The sequence below is a fragment of the Carassius auratus genome, unplaced genomic scaffold (assembly GCF_003368295.1).
Source record: "Carassius auratus strain Wakin unplaced genomic scaffold, ASM336829v1 scaf_tig00216113, whole genome shotgun sequence".
NCBI lineage: Eukaryota > Metazoa > Chordata > Actinopteri > Cypriniformes > Cyprinidae > Carassius > Carassius auratus.
Window position 1 is genome coordinate 104,713 of NW_020528415.1, and position 23,523 is coordinate 128,235.

The 23,523-nt window shown below is 36.4% G+C and overlaps 1 protein-coding gene across 1 annotated transcript; it reads left to right on the forward strand.

Moving 5' to 3' along the window:
* Positions 1-1,104: 1,104 nt before the first annotated feature.
* On the forward strand, positions 1,105-21,981 carry LOC113097134 (NLR family CARD domain-containing protein 3-like). Its single transcript, XM_026262334.1, has 7 exons — positions 1,105-1,151; positions 1,993-2,097; positions 2,304-2,379; positions 2,644-2,839; positions 2,930-4,760; positions 18,895-19,065; positions 21,794-21,981. The coding sequence occupies exons 1-7, from the start codon at positions 1,129-1,131 to the stop codon at positions 21,969-21,971; spliced, it is 2,580 nt and encodes an 859-aa protein (XP_026118119.1). The 5' UTR covers positions 1,105-1,128; the 3' UTR covers positions 21,972-21,981.
* Positions 21,982-23,523: the final 1,542 nt, after the last annotated feature.

The following is a 23,523-nucleotide window of genomic DNA, read 5'->3' on the forward strand; positions in this document are numbered from 1 at the left end:
TACGCTGGTTGCCAGCCGCCGTTAAAAACCAAGAAGAAGAAGAAGAAGAAGAAGAAGAAGAATGTTGGTTGAGAAGTGTCAATGGTCCATTTCAAGATAGGTGGCGGTAATGCACATATTTGTCTGCGATCCGCCGTAAAAAAGCAAGAAGAAGAAGAAGAAGAAGAAGAAGAAGAAGAAGAAGAAGAAGAAGAAGAACAAGAACTACGCAGATAGAGAGAGAAAAAGCGTAGCTCACTGGATTTGAAACATTTTATGTCCTAGAAAACATTTGTACAGGTATGTTATAACTTTAGCACAGACTCTACTAATTGTAAACTCGCGGACATTGTTTTTGTATATTTAATCAGATCCGATCCGTCTGAGAGATATGACAATTAATAGCTGACAAGCGACAGGCCCAAAGCACAGAAAACTGAGTGTTTTAAATACTTATAAATTCTCTTTTATAGTGGACAAGACCTCGAGTGTGTTTTCAGAAAGGGGTTATTGAACACGCATCTGTTTCTGAAAGTGTTTTTCGTGTTTCTGCTTCTGTGTTATGGTGTTGTTTTGTGATGTGAAATCGAAAGTGTTTTAACCAGACATTTCTCATTCCGATTGTGACGTCACCGCATCCGCGTCCAATCAGATATCACGAGAAAACAACAAAAGGTGCTAATAATATACACTCACAATGTGATTATAATACTACCAAAAAAATATAATCCTAACCTTTAACAGCAAACCGAAATCACAGATAACCAAACAATGAAAATATAAATAAATAAATATAAAATGACTTGTGTTTGGGACGCTGTGAGCACGGAGACTGTAGTGTACACCGTGAGTTTGAAAAGGGTTATCTTAAATGTTAAATATGAATAAACAGTGCTTATAAACGCCTGCTGAGGTCATATTCTCAAGTGAAGCGAGTTGAACACTTAAAAACCGAATAAGACCAGTGCATTTGTTTGTAACTGACTTTATTTTATATAGTGTTTTTTGTTGCTGTTGCTGCTAACTGAACATATTTCTTGATCTCATTAACCTCATCATCTCCAGGTCACACTGAACAGCAGATTGTTGTCTCAAGCCAGTGCTGATCAATGACAGTTTAGCTGCAGTCTGTCAGAGAAGAGAGGAAAGATGAGTCTCTCACACAAACAGAGGTAAGACTGAGTCCGTTTTCAGACAATCATTTTAAACACTACTGCACTTTCAGAGGATTGCTGGAGAAAACAAAACCTTAACAAACTTTGTTTTATATTTACAAATGATTTGCACAACTTCATAGCTTCATAACTTCCTATTTAAAAAATAAACAAATACATAAAAATATTAAAAAGTAGCCAATAGATAATAAATATTTGAGAACTGGAAACATAAATTGTAATTTTACAATCACTCTTCAGCACTGGATATGTACTTTGTAAATTACTTCACATTAGTGATTTTGGTTTTTAGGTCCTAATTTATTTTTCAAACATTAAAAATGACTCTTAATTTAAAGGGTCATATGATGCTTTTTATTCCTGTAGAAAAGTTTCTCTTCTCTCTTTGTGTCATTAGTGTAAGATCAGGATCACATGTGTCTGTGAAGAGTGACCGGTCAAAGGGTGTCATGCCGAACTTCAGTGAGAAAAAAACATCTATCATAAGGTATTTATTATCTTTGACATTATAATGTTGTGTTGGCTTATTTCTCCACTAAGATGCTTGTGATAGAAATGAATGAAATAAAACAATAAATTACTGATTTCCTCTTTATTGAACTCAGTCTGGAGCTTCTCTCCAGTAACACAATCACACAAGCAGACACAAGGAGGTATAAATTAACCATGGAAAATAGATCATGCAGCCAAACATGAATATGTCTTTCCATCTATCCATAGTCATAGATGAACAAATGCATGTCTATACTGTGCTTCATGACCATCCTCAACAGTGAAGCTCTTTAAATGAGACTGAAGGAGCTCCTGTAGTAAAGTGTTTTGTTCTTTGTGTCATTAGTGTAAGATCAGACTCACATGTGTCCAGCTCTGTGTCTGTGAAGAGTGACCGGTCAAAGGGAGAAGTACCAGACTTCAGTGAAGAAACAACATCACGAACCAAACGGTATTTGATGCGTTTCTTATTTTTCTTTAAACATAGACTGTGTCAGAAAGTGTGTCAGTGAATAATTATCATAAAACTACTTGTAGTCAATAAATGTATCACTTATTTATTGTTTTTCTCTTTGCTAAAATCTTTTAAATATACTTTGGTCATATATATTTTTTCCCTAAAAATGCAGTATTTTGATTTATTTTATTTACTATCAGGCTTCAGTATGAAACATTAGATCCAGATTTACAGTCTCACAGGAATTTTACAGACAGTCTCCTGCAGATCTTCCAGGTAATAAAACACATTTTCAATAATATTTAATAATTATGATAAACAAATATGTTATTGAATAAGAGTGTGACAGAGCTTTTATTTCAATTTTTTTTCTTTTTAAGAACCTATAAAATAACAATGACAGCCTATTTTTATTAATATTTAAAACATAGTAATGTTTGTCTCAACTTGATTTTTGATGAATATTTTTAATTACTAAATAAATAATAGGAATTAAATATAGGAATTTTTTCTCTCATTCATTTTTTCCTTTCTTTGTAGGACCTTGAGAGCAAAGTAATCAAATTTCTGAAGAAAGAACTGGAAAAGTTTAAGAAAATATTACAAAAAGAGAACTTGCAGAACTTTGTGAAGGACTTTAATGAGAACAGATGCAGTATGAAAGAAGCAGCTCTTGATCTCACGCTCTACTTCCTGAGAGAGATGAAGCAAGATGAAGCTGCTGATACTCTAGAAGGTAAGAGACTCATAATCATCTGTTAGATTGTTACTTATAAATGTAGAGAGAAAATAAGATTAAACAATATCTGTTTTTGTTTCTGTTTAGATGAGCTGTTCTTCATTCATCAGCTAAAGTGTAGCCTAAAGAAGAAGTATCAATGTGTGTCTGAAGGAATTGCAAAGCAAGGAGACTCTACACTTCTGAAGAACATCTACACAGATCTCTATATCACTCAGGGTTGTAGTGAACAGGTCAATACTGAACATGAGGTGAGACAGATTGAAGTTGCTTCCAGACGTCATGAATCACAGGAGATACAGGTTGAGTGCAAACATTTGTTTGAAGCACCTGAACAAGACAAGCAGATCAGGACTGTACTGACAAAAGGAGTTGCTGGCATCGGAAAATCAGTCTCTGTGCAGAAGTTTGTTCTGGATTGGGCCGAAGGAAAAGAAAATCAAGATATCAGCTTCATATTTCCTCTTCCATTTAGAGAGATGAACTTAAAGGAGCAAGAAAAACTAAGTTTGATGGACCTTATAACTCAGTTTTTCCCAGAGACAAAAGGACTAAACCTTACAAGAAGAAATCAGTTCAAAGTCTTGTTCATTCTTGATGGATTGGATGAATGTCGACTTCCTGTAAACTTTAAGGATAATGAGACGTGGTCTGATGTTTCATCACCAGTCTCTCTGGATGTTCTCCTGACGAACCTCATCAAGGGAAATCTGCTTCCTTCTGCTCTCATCTGGATCACCAGCAGACCAGCAGCTGCCAGTAAGATTCCTCCTGACTGTATCGACCGGCTGACAGAGATACGAGGATTCAATGATGCACAAAAGGAGGAGTACTTCAGAAAAAGATTCACGAATGAGAATCAGGCCAAAGAAATCATTGATCATGTTAAACAATCAAAGAGTCTCTTTATCATGTGCCACATCCCAGTCTTCTGCTGGATTTCAGCCACTGTTCTCCAGAACATTTCAGAGAAGAAAATAAATAATGTTGTGAAAAACAATCAGACTGATGATGTCTCCAAAACACTGCAGGAGTCAAATACTGAAGACACTCCTAAGACTCTGACACAAATGTACACACACTTCCTCAGATTTCAGATCCAGCAGAGCAGACGAAAGTATGATGGAGAACATACACCAGATGTTTCCTGGGATAAAGATGCCATCTTTTCACTGGGGAAACTGGCATTTGATCAGCTGGAAAGAAACAATGTGATCTTCTATGACACAGATCTGGAAGCCTGTGGTATTGACGTCTATAAGGCATCAGTGTACTCAGGCATGTGTACCCAGATCTTTAAGGAGGAAACAGGGATCACTCTTGGTACCATGTACTGCTTCGTTCACTTGAGCATTCAAGAGTTTATTGCAGCCCTTTATGCACATCTGTTTCTAGACATCAACAAGAAATATGTGCTTGATCAAGACTCTACAGAACAGGAAAACAAAAGTGAAACCATGATTGATTTGCTCAAGACTGCAGTGGACAAGGCACTAGAGAGTGATAATGGACACCTGGATCTTTTTCTTCGCTTCCTCCTTGGTTTGTCACTCCAGTCCAATCAGAAACTCTTACAGGGTCTTTTGACACATGAAGAAGACAATGAGCAGAGCAAAAAGGAAATAGTTCAGTACATCAAGCAGAAATTAGAGTCTAATCTGTCTCCAGAGAGATCCATCAATCTGTTCTACTGTCTGAATGAACTGAACGACCAAACTCTGGTGAAAGACATTCAGACCCACCTTAGCAAAGGAAGTCTCTCATCTGCTGATCTTTCACCTGCCCAGTGGTCTGCTTTGGTCTTTGTGTTGTTGACATCAGAGGAGGAGCTGGAGGAGTTTGAGCTTCAGAAATTCAAGAAATCAGACGAGTGTCTCATTAGATTATCAGCAGTCATCAAAACCTGCAAAAGAGCTCTGTAAGTTATTTAATATATTTTGTCATGTTTTGTTCTCATCTTAAATTTGCATTAATCTACACTGATACTAGGGGTGAAACGGTTCAACTTTTTCACGGTTCGGTTTGTATCACAGTTTTATGATAACGGTTTCGGTACAGTTCGGTATGTGCTATGTTTATGGAAAAACTATACTTTCAAACAAAAGTAACGAAAATAAGAATATTCTAACTACAAACAACAGCACAGATAAATACAATGGAGATACAAATAAAAAATTTGTATCAGATACAAAAGAAATAAACAGTGATTTTCAAGGCAAGGCAAGTTTATTTATATAGCACATTTCGTACACAATGGTAATTCAAAGTGCTTTACATAAAATAAAGTAAAATAATCATGAAGAACAAAAATAAAACGAGCAATTTTAAAACATTGAAAATATTAAAAAATTGGGTAACACTTTATAATAACTGCATGCTATTAATCATTAGTTAAGCATTAGGAAACAGTAAATTCATCATTTATAAAGCATTAATAGACATTTATAAGCAGTTTATAAATACAGATATAAATGCTTTATACCTGATTTAAAAGCATATCTATAATGTATTTAATAATTGTTTTTTCATACTTTATTAATGATCAATTTATTTCTAAATTAAGTATAGCATTATTTACACACCAGTTATTAAGGAGTTGTCAATGGTTCATAAGATCACTTAGAAATTGTAAGTAAATGATTAATAAACTATTTAAATGTGCATTCATACATCTTTTTATTCAGACATATAGTAATAGTTACTTATAGTGTTAATAAATGGTTTATTAACATGTATTTCTACTGTAATTCAGGGTTAATTCAGGTAGTTATAAAACATGTAGTTGTTAGTTAACTATTTTTGTGAGCTCATCTAAAGTGAGGACTATTTATGCCTTATAAAGCTTTTACAAATGAGATTTAAAGGCTTTTAATATTTCTATGTTCTGTATCACTGTGTTGTGTTTGTTTGTTTTTGTTTAGAAGATAACTGAGCCTTTAAATAGGCTATCCTTTATAAATGCTTTACAAGGCATAACTAGTCCTCACTTTAGATGAGCTCACATAAATAGTTAACTGACCACTACTAAATTCTTTATAACTACCTGAATTTACTACATTTCTTGTGATCTTATGAATCACTGGCAACTCCTAAATAACTGGTTTGTAAATAATGCTATACTTCATTGAGAAATGATAAATTGATCATGAATAAAGTATGAAAATACAATTATTAAACACATTATAGATATGCTTTTAAATCAAGAATAAAGCATTTATATCTGTATTTATAAACTGCTTATTACTGTCTATTAATGCTTTATAAATTATGAATGATCTGTTTACTAATGCTTAATTAATGATTAATAGTGTGCAGTTATTATAAAGTGTTACCAAAAATTGACTTATTTAAAATGATTTTAAGACAGAAATAGAAAATGATTTTACATAAAATTAATTTAATATGTAAAATACATTGCAATCAGTTTGGACATCGCACAGTGCTCATTCAATAAATGCACAGCTAAACAGATGAGTTTTGAGTCTCTATGTAAATGTGACTAGTGTTTTAGCACATCTGATCTCTTCTGGAAGCTGATTACAACTACGGGCGGTATTATTGTGTAGGCTACATAAGTTAAAAAATGTAAGGATGGATAGTCATTGAATGTATTAGAATTAGGCTACCTATTTGCTATTCAGCCTATTGCTACTTATAATGATGAATGAAATTGGCGCATTAATCGAACAGTTGTGCCAATACACACACATATTTATTAACTAACTCATCGTGCGGAGCTTTGGTGGATTCCTGCTTGTCCCATAGATGATCTGCTCGCGCGCTTTAACTTTGCGCATTAGCAAATCGGTTTCTTTGCTTGAGAAGCGTTCAGCTTTTCTGACAACAAATTCCGCCTTGTAAATATGCCATGGTGCGAGCGCATCTCGCTCTTAAAGGGAATGGGAGATGACACTCTGATTGGTTTATTGAACATTACGCCCCTTACTTATTAAGAGAATAGGGACAACCCATTCCAAAAATGCGCCCCTGTGCACGGACCATTTTCTGTCATTAAAATAGCAAAAGTGGATTTGGACATGCCCTGAGTGCACCTGCACTGTGCACTTTATACTTTGCATTTAGATCATTAAAATGCATGCTGAACACTGCCATATATTATTATTATTATTATTTTTATATGTAGCCTGTCTTTTTTGCTCACATTTTTGGCCATTTTTCTCTTCGATAATTTGCAGATGTCGGTGCATACCTACACTAAACAAAATTATCAAAGCAACACTTTTTTGTTTTTGTCCCCATTTGTCATGAGCTGAACTCAGAGATCTAAGACTTTTTCTGTGTACACAAAAGGCCTATTTCTCTCAAAAATTGTTCACAAGTCAAGTCAAGTCACCTTTATGTATATAGCGCTTTAACCCTCTAAGCTCCAAAGTCGCAAAATTGCGACAAGACGTCATACTTAATAAAATAGACTGGTGTTTCCTTATATGGTGTAATATCTCATTTGTATTCCCTTCCACTAGATGGCAGACATGCAGTACTTTGATTCTAAACCAACATTACATCATGTTTCTGTTCAAATTGTTAGAGGGAAAAGCAGAGCAAATGAGCTCTCATGTCATTGATGCGGAAGCAATTCATTTCATAGCGTGAGTGTAAATGGTGAGATTTATGAGAGAAAATCGCCAGATGGCTAATACAAAGTTGTACCGTGAGGATTTGTTGCAAATGTTGTTCGCCGATTCTGACTCTGAAGGGGAATATTTTTGCCTTTTGTAAATGACGATCGGCTGTCTAATGATCGCGCTTCTCGCGGTACATCTTTGCAGCGCAATGGTGCCGCTGTGCAAGGCGAGAGTGTTCACGAAGCACAAACAAGCGATCATTTCGACACTTTGCTCAACGGGGTTGCGGTTGGCAGAGGTGAACGTGGTCATAGTGTCCATAGGAGAGCTGTTGCTGATCGCACACGCTCTAATGCGCGGCCGGCAGACAGTACAGGTGCAGTCAATGTGGAGAAGGTGCGCTCTGCGCTGCGTCATGCAATGAATGAGAGGAACCATACTCTCAAGAGCTACGAACTGACACATAGATGCCTGATTGGGCCGACAGCTGGTCAACTGATCAAAAAATAGGCACATGTATTTTACTATGGCACAGTAATATAGTAATAATGTACTACTTTTCCCGTTTTTTTTTTTCTGATCATTTCGAATGAGAATTAAAAAAAAAACAACAACAACAATGATCAAATACAAAAAAAAAAGGAAAAAAAACTTGAAAATAAGTTCAAACATCCATTCAATATTTATTATTTCCTGAATATTACTGATGAACTGATCAAAAAGTAGGCTACCGTTCACATGTGTTTTACTACTATATAGTGTAGTAATATAGTAATAATTTAGTACTTGCTCATGTTTTATTGTTGGCTTCCTCTTTTCTGATTAGTTGGAATGAGGATAAAAAACACACACACACACACACACACACACAAACATGCAAATATGTTCAAACAATCAATCTAATATTTACTGAATATTATGAAATTCCATTCAAGTTTAATTAGATTCAAGTGTATTTGTATAGCGCTTGTTACAATACAAATCATTACAAAGCAACTTTACAGAAAATTATGTTTCTACAATATTTAGTAATAGCTTATAAATTTGAGATGGCCGCCCCTGGTGACGTCATAATATGCAAATTAGATGAGTATAGTTACACCCCACATAAACTTTCGATCATGCCAAACATTTTCTAATTGAAAGTATATCTCTATCTTTAAGCCCTTTTAAGCCACAAGCTTTTGAAATCTTGATGTCAAAATACAACATTTTTTCCAAAAAACCCTGGCGCCTTAAGGGTTAAACAAAATGCATTGCGTCAAAGCAACTGAACAACATTCATTAGGAAAACATTGTGTCAATAATGCAAAAGGACAGTTTAAAGCAGTTCATCATTGAATTCAGTGATGTCATCTCTGTTCAGTTTAAATAGTGTCTGTGCATTTATTTGCAATCAAGTCAACAATATCGCTGTAGATGAAGTGACCCCAGCTAAGCAAGCTAGAGGTGACAGCGGCAAGAAACAGAAACTCCATCGGTGACAGAATGGAGAATTGCTGCTGCATTTTTGACTTGCTGTAGTATGTTTACTAAGCGTGCAGAACAACCACCCAATAAAGCATTAAAATAATCTAACCTTGAGGTCATAAATGCATGGATTAACATTATGACATGCAGAGTTTTTATGTTCTATAATTAACACCTCTGTTTTTTTCAGAATTTAGCAGTAAGAAATTACTCGTCATCCAGTTTTTTATATCGACTATGCATTCCATTAGTTTTTCAAATTGGTGTGTTTCACCGGGCCGCGAAGAAATATAGAGCTGAGTATCATCAGCATAACAGTGAAAGCTAACACCATGTTTCCTGATGATATCTCCCAAGGGTAACATATAAAGCGTGAAGAGTAGCGGCCCTAGTACTGAGCTTTGAGGTACTCCATACTGCACTTGTGATCAATATGATACATCTTCATTCACTGCTACGAACTGACGGCGATCATAAAAGTACAATTTAAACCATGCTAATGCACTTCCATTAATGCCAACATGTGTTCAAGTCTATGCAAAAGAATGTTGTGGTCAATTGTGTCAAACGCAGCACTAAGATCCAATAAAACTAATAGAGAGATACAACCACGATCAGATGATAAGAGCAGGTCATTTGTAACTCTAAGGAGAGCAGTCTCAGTACTATGATTATACTGACTGGAAATCCTCACATATACCATTTTTCTCTAAGAAGGAATATAATTGGGAGGATACCACCTTTTCTAGTATCTTGGACAGAAAAGGGAGTTTCGAGATTGGTCTATAATTAACTAGTTCTTTGGGGTCAAATTGTCATTTTTTTATGAGAGGCTTAATAACAGCCAGTTTGAAGGTTTTGGGGACATATCCTAATGAAAATGAGTAATTAATAATAGTCAGAAGAGGATCTATGACTTCTGGAAGCACCTCTTTTAGGAGCTTAGATGGTATAGGGTCTAACATACATGTTGTTGGTTTAGATGATTTAACAAGTTTATACAATTCTTCTTTGCCATATAGTAGAGAATCAATCAATCAATCAATCACCTTTATATAGTGCTTTAAACAAAATACATTGCGTCAAAGCACTGAACAACATTCATTTGGAAAACATTGTGTCAATAATGCAAAATGATAGTTAAAGGCAGTTCATCATTGAATTCAGTTATGTCATCCCTGTTCAGTTTAAATAGTGTCTGTGCATTTATTTGCAATCAAGTCAATGATATCGCTGTAGATGAAGTGTCCCCAACTAAAGCAAGCCAGAGGCGACAGCGGCAAGGAACCGAAACTCCATCGGTGACAGAATGGAGAAAAAAACATTGGGAGAAACCAGGCTCAGTTGGGGGGCCAGTTCTCCTCTGACCAGACGAAACCAGTAGTTCAATTCCAGGCTGCATCAAAGTCAGATTGTGCAGAAGAATCATCTGTTTCCTGTGGTCTTGTCCTGGTGGTCCTCTGAGACAAGGTCTTTACAGGGGATCTGTATCTGGGGCTCTAGTTGTCCTGGTCTCCGCTCTCTTTCAGGGCAGTAGAGGTCCTTTCTAGGTGCTGATCCACCATCTGGTCTGGATACGTACTGGATCCGGGTGACTGCATTGACCCTCTGGTCTGGATACAGACTGGATCTGGTGGCCACGGTGACCTCGGAACAAGAGAGAAACAGACAAATATTAGCGTAGATGCCATTTTTCTAATGATGTAGAAGGTACATGTTATGTGAAGTGTTTCCGGTTCCGGTTTACCTAATTAATGCAGCCTAAAAATCCTTTAACGGATTTGGATATTAAAAGCATATTAGTATGTTATGTGTATGCCAGGTTAAAGAGATGGGTCTTTAATCTAGATTTAAACTGCAAGAGTGTGTCTGCCTCCCGAACAATGTTAGGTAGGTTATTCCAGAGTTTAGGCGCCAGATAGGAAAAGGACCTGCCGCCCGCAGTTGATTTTGATATTCTAGGTATTATCAAATTGCCTGAGTTTTGAGAACGTAGCGGACGTAGAGGAGTATAATGTAAAAGGAGCTCATTCAAATACTGAGGTGCTAAACCATTCAGGGCTTTATAAATAATAAGCAATATTTTAAAATCTATACGATGTTTGATAGGGAGCCAGTGCAGCGATGACAGGACCGGGCTAATATGGTCATACTTCCTGGTTCTAGTAAGAACTCTTGCTGCTGCATTTTGGACTAGCTGTAGTTTGTTTACTAAGCGTGCAGAACAACCACCCAATAAAGCATTACAATAATCTAACCTTGAAGTCACAAATGCATGGATTAACATTTCTGCATTTGACATTGAGAGCATAGGCCGTAATTTAGATATATTTTTGAGATGGAAAAATGCAGTTTTACAAATGCTAGAAACGTGGCTTTCTAAGGAAAGATTGCGATCAAATAGCACACCTAGGTTCCTAACTGATGACGAAGAATTGACAGAGCAACCATCAAGTCTTAGACAGTGTTCTAGGTTATTACAAGCAGAGTTTTTAGGTCCTATAATTAACATCTCTGTTTTTTTCTGAATTTAGCAGTAAGAAATTACTCGTCATCCAATTTTTTATATCGACTATGCATTCCATTAGTTTTTCAAATTGGTGTGTTTCACCGGGCCGCGAAGAAATATAGAGCTGAGTATCATCAGCATAACAGTGAAAGCTAACACCATGTTTCCTGATGATATCTCCCAAGGGTAACATATAAAGCGTGAAGAGTAGCGGCCCTAGTACTGAGCCTTGAGGTACTCCATACTGCACTTGTGATCGATATGATACATCTTCATTCACTGCTACGAACTGATGGCGGTCAGATAAGTACAATTTAAACCATGCTAATGCACTTCCACTGATGCCAACAAAGTGTTCAAGTCTATGCAAAAGAATGCTGTGGTCAATTGTGTCAAACGCAGCACTAAGATCCAATAAAACTAATAGAGAGATACACCCACGATCAGATGATAAGAGCAGATCATTTGTAACTCTAAGGAGAGCAGTCTCATTACTATGATATGGTCTAAATCCTGACTGGAAATCCTCACATATACAATTTTTCTCTAAGAAGGAATATAATTGTGAGGATACCACCTTTTCTAGTATCTTGGACAGAAAAGGGAGATTCGAGATTGGTCTATAATTAATTAGTTCTTTGGGGTCAAGTTGTGTTTTTTTGATGAGAGGCTTAATAACAGCCAGTTTGAAGGTTTTGGGGACATATCCTAATGACAATGAGGAATTAATAATAGTCAAAAGAGGACCTATGACTTCTGGAAGCACCTCTTTTAGGAACTTAGATGGTATAGGGTCTAACATACATGTTGTTGGTTTAGATGATTCAACAAGTTTATACAATTCTTCCTCTCCTATGGTAGAGAATGAGTGGAACTGTTCCTCAGGGGGTCTAGAGTGCACTGTCTGATGCGATACTGTAGCTGACGGCTGAATGGTTGCAATTTTATCTCTAATAGTATCGATTTTAGAAGTAAAGTAGTTCATAAAGTCATTACTGCTGTGGTGTTGGGAAATGTCAACACTTGTTGAGGCTTTATTTTTCATTAATTTAGCCACTGTATTGAATAAATACCTGGGGTTATGTTTGTTTTCTTCTAAAAGAGAAGAAAAGTAATCAGATCTAGCCGTTTTTAATGCTTTTCTGTAGGATATGTTACTTTCCCGCCAAGCAATACGAAATACCTCTAGTTTTGTTTTCCTCCAGCTGCGCTCCATTTTTCGGGCTGCTCTCTTTAGGGTGTGAGTATGCTCATTATACCATGGTGTCAAACTGTTTTCCTTAACCTTCCTTAAGCGTAAAGGAGCAACTGTGTTTAAAGTGCTAGAAAAGAGAGAGTCCATAGTTTCTGTTACATCATCAAGTTGTTTTGAGGTTTTGGATATGCTAAGGAATTTGGATACATCAGGAAGATAACTTAAAAAGCAGTCTTTTGTGGTAGAAGTGATGGTTCTTCGATACTTGTAACAAGAAGTAGAGTTTACAATTTTGGCTATATGAAGTTTGCACAGAACTAAATAATGATCTGAGATATCATCACTTGGCTGCATAATTTCAACACTATCAACAATAATTCCATGTGACAGTATTAAATCTAGAGTATGATTTCGACCATGAGTAGGTCCTGAAACATGTTGTCTAACACCAATAGAGTTCAGAATGTCTATAAATGCTGATCCCAATGCATCTTTTTCATTATCGACATGGATATTAAAATCACCAACTATTAAAACTTTATCTGCAGCCAGAACTAACTCGGATGTAAAATCACCAAACTCTTTAAAAAAGTCTGTATGGTGCCCTGGTGGCCTGTATACAGTAGCCAGTACAAACATAACAGGGGATTTATCATTAACATTTGTTTCTCTGGATAATGTTATATGTAGCACCATTACTTCAAACGAGTTATACTTGAAGCCTGCCCTCTGAGAAATCCTGAAAACGTTGTTATAAATTGAAGCAACACCTCCACCGTTGCCTTTTAGACGTGGCTCGTGTTTATAACAGTAATCTTGGGGGGTGGACTCATTTAAAATAATGTAATCTTCAGGTTTTAGCCAGGTTTCTGTCAAACAGAGCACATCTATATTATGATCAGTTATCATATTATTTACAAAAAGTGTTTTCGTAGAAAGGGATCTGATATTCAATAAGCCAAGCTTTATCATTTGTTTATCCATATTGCATTTGTTTTTTATTTGTTGAACCTCAATTAAATTATTAATCTTAACTTGGTTTGGACGTTTTTTGTATTTTCTAGTTCGGGGAACAGACACAGTCTCTATAGTGTGATATCTAGGTGAAAGAGTCTCTATGTGCTGAGAATTAGCTGACCTCTGACACCCTCTTATCACACCATCAATTGAAAAGAATGTACTTGAAAGCCTACATCCAGAACTCCCTCCATGAGGAAACTGTACACCTTGAGGTGAAATTCTTTCACCTCCTGATGTGAAGACTGCCAGCACGACCCAGTTATTTGCCCAGTTGGGACAGTTCTGGAGTTCCTGCAGGCCCTTCTCTCTGCAGGTTTGACTCACTCCACCCTGAGGATCTATGAGGCGGCCATTACAGTCTACCGTGCCCCTCTTGGTGGCCATTCAGTGGGCAGACACCCTCTTATGTTTCCTCTGCGGTGCACTGAGGCTGAGGCCTCCGGCCAGAAGAAGTGGTTGATCAGGATGCTATCCTAAAACCTTGAGTCCTCTGATCTCCCCACACCATTGAGAGTCAAGACTCACTTTGACCGAAGTAGGGCAGCCTCCAAGGCCTTCTTGTCAGGTGTGTCTATACAGGACATCTGCAATGCAGCTGGACGGTCCACACCCCTCACATTCATCAGATTTTATGGTTTAGATCTGCGAGCCACTCACGGCTCTTCTTTCTCTTGCCTTAATTGTGCTCCTTGTGTGCACACTAGGCAGGGACTTCCAAGTCTGGCGGTGTGGGCATTCTCGTTCCCATAGCGTTTTGGATGCAACTCAAGTTCCTGAAAGGGAACGTCCCAGGTTACGAATGTAACCATGGTTATCCGAAGGGAACGAAATGCTGTGTCTCAAAGCCATACTTCCGGCATCCCTGCCAGAGTTCGCTTCATTCCTAGAAGCTGACGCTCGTTCCACCTCACATGCTTTTATAGCTTCCTGGTTGCTACATCACCCGCTTATGAAATCACGCCCATTCATGAGACTGATTTCACATATTATTCAGAGTTGGTCACGCTGAAGGGCGTTACTATAGCATTTCAGACGCAGTGTCTCATTCCCTTCGGGGAACCATGGTTACATACGTAACCTAGGACGTTTTTCTTGGGGTCAAATTTACCCCACACATTATGTATGTTGCAACCCTTGATAACAAAAAGGACTATTATGTGTTCCTTACTAATGTTTTGATTGTGATGATGTTCTAAATCCTTCTAAATGTTTGAAATTGTGTTTGTTTTTCCCGGGGTCAAATTGATCCCAAACATAGCTTGAGTTACTATCCTTGATAAAATAAATAGTTTTTTGCTTTTCAAATGTTATAGATTACAAAAATCTATACTTAGTAATATTATAAAACAAATAAAACACCAAATTTATATATACACTTTTCAAATTTTAGGTCAATCAGTGAGATTTTTTTGTGATTTGTAAATGTTTCCATAGTCGTGCAATGGGTATTCTGGATTTATAAGGGGTGGGGAGGGGGGTGGTGGGTGGTTGTCAACCTAAAAGGCTATTTAAGTAGTCAACAAAGACATAAATTACCTGAGACACAAACCTTTGTAAAAAAAAAAAAAAAAAAAACATCATATTCTTGAGGTTTAAATTACTGGGGTCAAAATGACCCCAGTGGGTAACAGATGTTATCAGATTTAAGGGTAACAGGAGGGTTTTAATGTTATTTTTTGTGATCTCCAACTGGCGAAGTCGAACATCATTAGTGCCGGCATGAATAACAATCTTACTGTATTTACGTTTAGCATTAGCCAGCACTTTTATGTTTGCCAAGATGTCAGGCGCTCTGGCTCCCGGTAAACATTTGACGCTGGTGGCTGGTGTCTCTATATTCACGTTCCGTACAGTAGAATCACCAATAACAAGAGCACTTTCTTCAGGTTTCTCAGTGGGTGCATTACTGAGTGGAGATAACCTGTTTAATGTTTTGATCGGAACAGAAGAGCGGTGTTTTGACCCACGACTACGCTGCCTCGCCGTCACCCAGTTGCCCTGCTGCAGGGGCTCTGTTGCCGGAACTGAACAATGAACAGGAATCCCTGAGCTAGACGCATCCAAAGCCGTATCTAGAGCCCTAACATTCTTACTGTCCTCAATTAAAGTTTGGATGTGTGTAGTGTTGCACGGTGCACTGATACTTCAAACGTATCGCGATTCTCGGAAATTAAAAACGTCACGTTTCCTAAATTTATTAGTATCGATACTTCAAGAAATGACTGTGTTCCAGATTTGTAAGAGACGTATTTCATGTCCAGTGCCTCCCTATGGACGTCTGTGTTTTTTCTCCTCACGCAAGCGGCAAAAAAGCACTACAGCGAGATGGCTGCATTAGTGGCTTTACTAAACTGATTTGGCTTTACTAAAATGTGTGCATAATCACATTAAATTGTTTAAATAAGTTGTTCAGATGAACAAAGCACAAGGTTTTCTTGCATAATTAACATTTTAATTGTTTGGTCAGACAGTTCATATATAATATTCACATTAATCTGTGACTAAACTTGGAGTTATGTTCTGTATGCTAAATATGAAAATGAGCGTAACTGCACAGCACCTATAACTGCGCTTTGTATCTGCTGATTGCTGATCGAGATTTACATGCTTGGCTCAATGACCCTGTATACTCATTCATTTCGTTCATAAATGAGATATTCAACTCATTCATGAATGAGAAGATCTCTCGATCTCGTTCAGTGAAGGGTGCATGGGTTCATTCATGAATGAGAAGATCTCTCGATCTCGTTCAGTGAAGGGTGCATGGGTTCACTACATTCAACACATCACATGCTCCGTCACAGAGTAACTCTTTGACAGGATGAAACAGTTCACAGAGCTATTCACGAGCTGCGCATGTGCTGCTAATAGCGCCGCGCTTGCGTGCTGCTGTGGAGGGAGGAACTTCAGTGAACGAGAAATATGAGTCAGTGGATTATGTGAACGAGAACAATTCGTTCACCTAAAAGATTTGTTCACGTACGAACCATCACTAGTGCAATTTCATATTGCCTGTATTAAATATTTGGAATACAATATATATTTTCATATTTTATTATGTTCTTCGATAAATTTACAATACGAAGGTCTAAGTAGAAACATATATTCCGTGATGTCCCCGATGCGTGGGTCGCGGTGCGTAAATAAATTGTATTTTTTAATTTGCTTGCCATCACTAGGCTGCAAGTGATACTGTGGCCGCCGGGCCACGACTGGTAGAAAAAGATGACGCTCACTAAAGATGACACTCATTAAAGCTCACTGGCTGAGTTTTCTCCTCTGAAAGAAAAGGTTGCACAACTGACAGAATAAGTTACAATATCTGAGATATTGCTGCTTAATTTTATTTGCTTTTTTTTTTTTTTTTTTACTTGAATGCCATTGCTTAAATTGATATTATTTATCTTTTGACATTTAATCTTCTGAGTTCAGAAACATTGTTTAATATAATCGATGTTCATATTTTTATTCAAAGTTCAGAATCAAGATAAATTTATTACTCTTGTTTCTTATGATAACTGAGATAATGCTGCTAAATTTATTCTTACTTTACCTTGAATGTCATTGCTCTATTTTTTATATTTTGATATTTCATATTTTATTCAAATGTTTAATATATCTGCTGTTCATTTGTTCATTTATTAATGTGTTATATGATTAGAATGTTGTCCCATATTTAAAATAAAGCACAGCAATGATATTGAGAGTGTATTTTCCCTTTTCATTAAAAGTGTTTAAAAAAAGTATCGAAATCGCAATTCTTGACTAGGTATCGGTATCAAAAAAATCATTTTGGTATCGTGACAACACTAGATGCGTGTCTCTAATTCTAAAATCTTCTCTGTCAGCCTAACTATTTCCCTGCAATTATCACATGTGAATCCGACATGACAGACAGAGATAGATAAACTGTACTGTACATGTGACAAGAGGTGCAAATTACAATAGCAGGAGAAGCCATTACTCACTGTGCTTGATGAAATATTCTTAACACATTTGTTTGATGAACTTGTGAAAAACTAGAGGGAGAGAGAGGAAAGGAGAAAAGAAAAATGAAAGGTTCGAATGAAAACGCTAACGAGTGCTAATGCAATGCAGGTGTACTGCACTCACGGATATAAAATAAAAGTGAACGATCAAAATTAATCTGTATAAGATTGATCGATAATATCAGAAATATGGTGTGAATTAAGTTATATTTTATCACTTTAAAAAACAGAGAGTGATAGTAAGATAAAGATTCTAGAGGGAAAAAAAGAAAAAGGCTACACGGAGCTACGACTAGTTACAGCAAGGCCAGCAGGAAGTAGAGAAAACACTGCCCAACAGCTACACCCGCAGTCAGGGAGGCTCAGTCTACACTCTGCACAAAACCAACACAACACTCCTTTTCCACAGAGCACTTCTAGTCCCTAGAAATCTGTCTTAATCTGTTTTAGTGAGCACTTCTCCTTTGCTGAGATAATTCATCCACCTCACAGTTGCGGCATAACTAGATGCTGATTAGACAGCGTGGTTATTGCATGATACAATTCCGGCAATTGTTCCCGGGTTGCTGGTAAAAGAGTCACCCTTTACAGCATTAGTTCTGGCTTTTGTTCACACAGAGCTCGTTCTGGGACTTAACCTAGTAATGTTACTAGGTCCCCAACCCTGGATCAATCCCGGGATGTGTTTGCTTTTACACAGAAGGGAAACCGGCAATTTACTGGGTCCAACATTCAGAGTGAAAGGGGCTTTAGGCTCACCGAAACCAGTCAGTATCTGGTGTGACCACCATTTGCCTCACGCAGTGCTACACATCTCATTCTGATAACTTTCTGCAATCCCGTCATCTTTATTTTACTAACTTACTGCATGCAGAAGGTGACCCAGCTGACCTCATCAGAAAAAAAACTCAACACTATATGCAGTTCAACTTCGTAAACTACTGCTTTAAAGAAGATATACTCTTGCATAACCTCAATGCATAAAATATTAACCTCCACATCTCGACCTCAAGAAACTCATCAAGATAGAGCAGCACTTTTAAATATATAACTCATTGCTATTAATGATATAAGCCTATTATTAATTTACATATTTTATTAAGTTTTATTCAAGCATGCTAGTTTGTTTTATGTATGAAATTTGAATCAATACAATTCTAATATACAGTATATGCAGTGTATTTTCTGTTAATCTAAAAATAATTTGTATAAATGTATTTTTTTGTATTTAACGAATGTATTTCATGTATTGAACCTTGTGATTTGATTTATTTCTCTTTTAGGCTAAATGATTGTGGCTTAACTGACAAAAGCTGTCCAGCTCTGGCTTCAGTTCTCGCATCAGATACCAATCTGAAAGAGCTGAACATGAACAATAATAATCTGCAGGATTCAGGAGTGAAGCTGCTCTGCACTGGACTTAAGGATATAAATTGCAAACTAGAGATACTTAGGTAAGTTTTGTGACAATCATTAGTGTTTTGTTAAAATTTTGATGCATCTGTTAACATGGACCTAGATAATTTGCCACAGAATTGAGGACAGAACTACTTCAGCTCAGTGAAATTTGCAGGCTTTAATTCCAGCATGAACTCTTACTTCCAGTGTCCTCATTTATCAACAGTGCATACACACAGATGTGTGTGTAATGCGTGCGTAAGAACAGTCTCATGCAAAGTGTGGGATCTACCAACTTGTACTTAAACATAGGAATGTGTGTAAATATAAGCAGAACTCTGAGCATGCTTAAGCAGAGAATCTAGAGCTAGAATGGCAATACTACAAAAAGAAAATGTCAGCTAAAACATACTGGTAAATATTCAGATTATAACTGAAGTGTTTTCTCTTTATGCAGTCTCAAGAACAACTGTATCACTGAAGGAGGTTGTCATGTTCTGGCTGCAGCTCTAAATTCAAACCATTCAAATCTGACAGAGCTGGATCTGAGCAGGAATCAAATAGGAGACTCTGGAGTGACAGAAATCTCCAGTCTGCTGAGAAATTCACAGACACTACAGATACTCAGGTCTGAATTTGGTTAATCTAAACATGAATCAATGTAAAGCTCCAGCTGGTCTGTAAACTGGTGCTGTGTCACAAGGAATGGGTCAGTAATGTGAAATTGGTGTGCTGGTGTAGATACATTTATAAAATATTGACAAACAGATGGATTTTTGGAAGTGATGGGAAATGTTAATATCTTAATGGTTTAATTTTTTTATGCATGTATTTATTTATTCATTAATTAATTCATTTGTTCATTAGTTTGGTCTTTCTGAAGACTTTCAGACTGCAGTATCACAGAAGAAGGTTATAATACAGTTGCAATCAATATAATTCAGTCAATACAATTCAACCCACTTGACCTGCAAGACATTTTGCTGTGGAGAACATAATTTTATGAAAACAATTTAACAAAGGTATCAGTAAAGTGTTAAAGAAAGTTTGTTAATACACTTTTGAGTGATTCTGAGAATGGAACATTGATGAATAATGATGAAATTCAAATTGGCTCTAAACATTAATGTTAAAAATTATTCAACCCCCCAAAAAAGTCCAGCAATAAATGCTGCCTGTAAGTACTAAGAAGCTTCTGTCACCTCTCTACTACAGTCTTGGTCCATTCCTCGCCTGAAAAAGCTTCCAGATCACTGATAATCTTTGGTTTTCACTTTGCCACAGCTTTCTTCAAATTCAACCAGATATTTTCAATAGGAATTAAATCTGGAGACTGAACAGGTCACTCACGCACATTCTATGACTGATCCCTGAACCAGGCAGAAGTAGATTTGGATGTGTACTTTGGGATGACTGTCCTACAGGAAAGTCCATTGATCATCAGCTTCAATCTTTGCACAAAAGGCATCACAATTCTTGTCAAAATGGCCTGATACTTCAAATTATCCATGATGTCATTCATACAGTCATGGTTTCCACTTCCTGCTGCAGTAAAGCAACCCCATAACAGGACTGTTTGACGATGGAGATGTTTTTCTTCTGCTTATGAGATTTGACTTTTTTTTGCAGTAGACACATCCCTGATCTGTGGGTCCAAAAAGTTCCAGTTTGGTCAAATCACTCCATAAAACATTCTTCCAGAGCTCCACAGGTCTACACAAATGAATTTTAGCAAGTTCAAGTCAGTCTTTTGTTCTTCTTGATCAAGAGTGGTATTCTGCAAGATGTCTCAACATGAAGGCCATACTTGTCTAGTGTTCGTCTTACACACTGCATTGAAATGGTTTTCCTCCTTTCATCAGGTCATCTTGCAAGTCTTTGGCTGTACATTGCAGGTTTTTCTCAGTTGCTCTGATTAAACATTTTATGATATTGTGGTTTTTCTTCAACACCCTAAAAAGGTTTTCTGGTACAACACTTTAAGCTAAGGAATATGGCTGAGAGTTTTTAATGTCTTGGAAATCTTCTTACAGCCTTTACAGACTTTCTAAAGTAATACAGTTATTTATTCTCTATAACTTCTCTATAGCGTCGTGTGATCTCTGTTGACTTTGCCATTTTTTCTACTCAACTTCAGCACATGCATCGGTTAACAGCTCAAGCTAATTCTGTTTTTAAATAGAGATTCTAAAGACTTAATTGTGTTTTTATTCCCCACCATGCAAATAAGAGATACTCCACTCCAAAATGAAAATTTAACCCCATGTTGTTCCAAACACGTAAAAGCTTTGTTCATCTTTTGAACACAATTTAAGATATTTTGGATGAAAACCTGGAGGCTTTAGACTGCCAAGTAAAACTTGTGACATAGCTCTGTTATTAAAATCTTATAACTCCAAAATAATACATTATATAAGATTATATATTGACATTATGACTTTTAATATATGACTTTTAAAGTCAGTGAACTGTTATAGATGCAATTTAGAGTTTATCCTGGATCTTCAGAAAAGCTTGTATTTCTAAAGTACTGCAGTCTCTGAGGGGTTGAGTAATTTTGATTGCAACTGTAGGTTATAATTGTGGAAAATTAAAACTGCAAAAATTAAAAATAGCATTTGTTGTAGTTTGAGTTCACCAGTATATAACTTTAACCAGCTTTACTGTGAAAAGAGTCCATTCAGGTCAAAAATCCTTTAGTGCATCTTTTTATTGTCTTCATTCTAGAACATGTACTTGTGTGACAATATGTGTTATAAGGAAGAATAACATGTTTTCTAATAGACTTTCAGACTGCAGTATCACTGAAGAAGGTTATAAAGCTCTGTCTTCAGCTCTGAGATCAAACCCTTCACACCTGATAGAGCTGGATCTCACAGGAAATGATCCTGGAGAATCAGGAGTGAAGCAGCTCAGTGATTTACTACAGGATCCAAACTGTCAACTCAACACACTGAGGTGAGATGTGATGAAATAATGCAAAATAAATGATACGCATGTGAATTATATAATTTGACTAATTTAGTAAGGTATACAATTTGTTACATCAAAAATTTTCAAAATGATCAACATTGAAGATCAGATGCTGCAGCTGCTGTTGTTTTGATGATAAATGTCAGCACAGTTTAGTTCTATTAAAAGTTGCAGGTTAAGCAAACATTTTTTGTCAGTAGATGTGCTGGTGTTCAGTAGTTTTGGTGCCTCAATTAACATTTATGATTGTGTTATTGTGGACATTTCTCATGAAAAACATATTCAGTGTGATTTATTATCCTGATTGTTTAAATGTTACTGAATGCACTGTACATTAATTTCCATCAAGCTCAGATTCACAACACTGTAGATCACTGATCTAGAATAGAGAACTGGATTGATCATGACATCATGAAAGTGAAGCCACCGCACCGCCATATTAGTAATCTCTAGTGTGTGTAAACATTCTATTGAATTAATAGGAAATTGTATGATTTTAATGAAAAAACATCACATGATAAATTAATAATAATTTATAACCACCACTTAAATCATTACCTGCTTCAAAATGAATGCTGTTAACGAAATCATTTTTGAAACATTTGCAGTTAGCAGCTACTGTACGAATAAAAACACTATAACAAAATTATATAAACAATGAATAAATGTTCAAGGCGAATAAAGTTATGTGTATACGAAGCATAAATCTTTCTTAAGATTTCAGAATGAAAGAGAGAGTGTTCATGATGTTCGCTACTGTAATGAACGTAGCTTTTTAATAAGGAGGGGAAATTCCCTTGAGTGTTTGCATTGTAAGAATGTACAGGGATAGTTCAGATTTAAAAACGCTGACTTGTTATGTACAGCATTTTACATGGAAACACTAGCTAATGCTAGTGAACATATGCGTAATCTTGGACAGTCTGAAATAGATGTTGCTCAATCAGGACATTAAAAATATACACATAATTTATTCAGAGAAATAACTGAATTCAGACATCAAGTCAAGTCACCTTTATTTTTATAGCGCTTTAAACAAAATACATTGCATCAAAGAAACTGAACAACATTAATTAGGAAAACAGTGTGTCAATAATGCAAAAAAAACAAAACATTACAGACATGAAGCTTTATTTCAGAATGGTAAATTAAGCTTTTCATTTCAGTATAGAGCAATTTTAGAGGGGTCATATAATGCACATTTCCCACAAGTTGATATGATTCTTTAGAGCCTTAATGAAAAGTCTGTAACATAGTTTGTTTAAAATTTCTTTATGTTACTGTAAAAAAAAACTTTTTTACCCTGTCAAAAACAGCTGTTTTCAAAACAGGCTGGTTTGTTGGATTCTCCTTTAATGCTAATGAGCTCTGCTGACTCCGCCCCTTTCTTATGATCTGCTCTCCAAGAGACTGTTTACTTTAGCCACATTCATAGTGAAACTTGCTAATTAGCACATTATTAGGAAAGGGCGATTTTCAATGATTCGTTTAAATACATTATACTCACTGCTGGAGGCTGGATCATGAAGGATTCACACGAA

Coding starts and splice junctions, on each gene's coding strand:
- LOC113097134 (XM_026262334.1), top strand. CDS start 1,129: ATGAGTCTCTCACACAAACAGAG. Junction 2,098..2,303: donor ACAACATCACGAACCAAACG/GTATTTGATGCG, acceptor ATTTACTATCAG/GCTTCAGTATGAAACATTAG. Junction 2,840..2,929: donor AGCTGCTGATACTCTAGAAG/GTAAGAGACTCA, acceptor GTTTCTGTTTAG/ATGAGCTGTTCTTCATTCAT.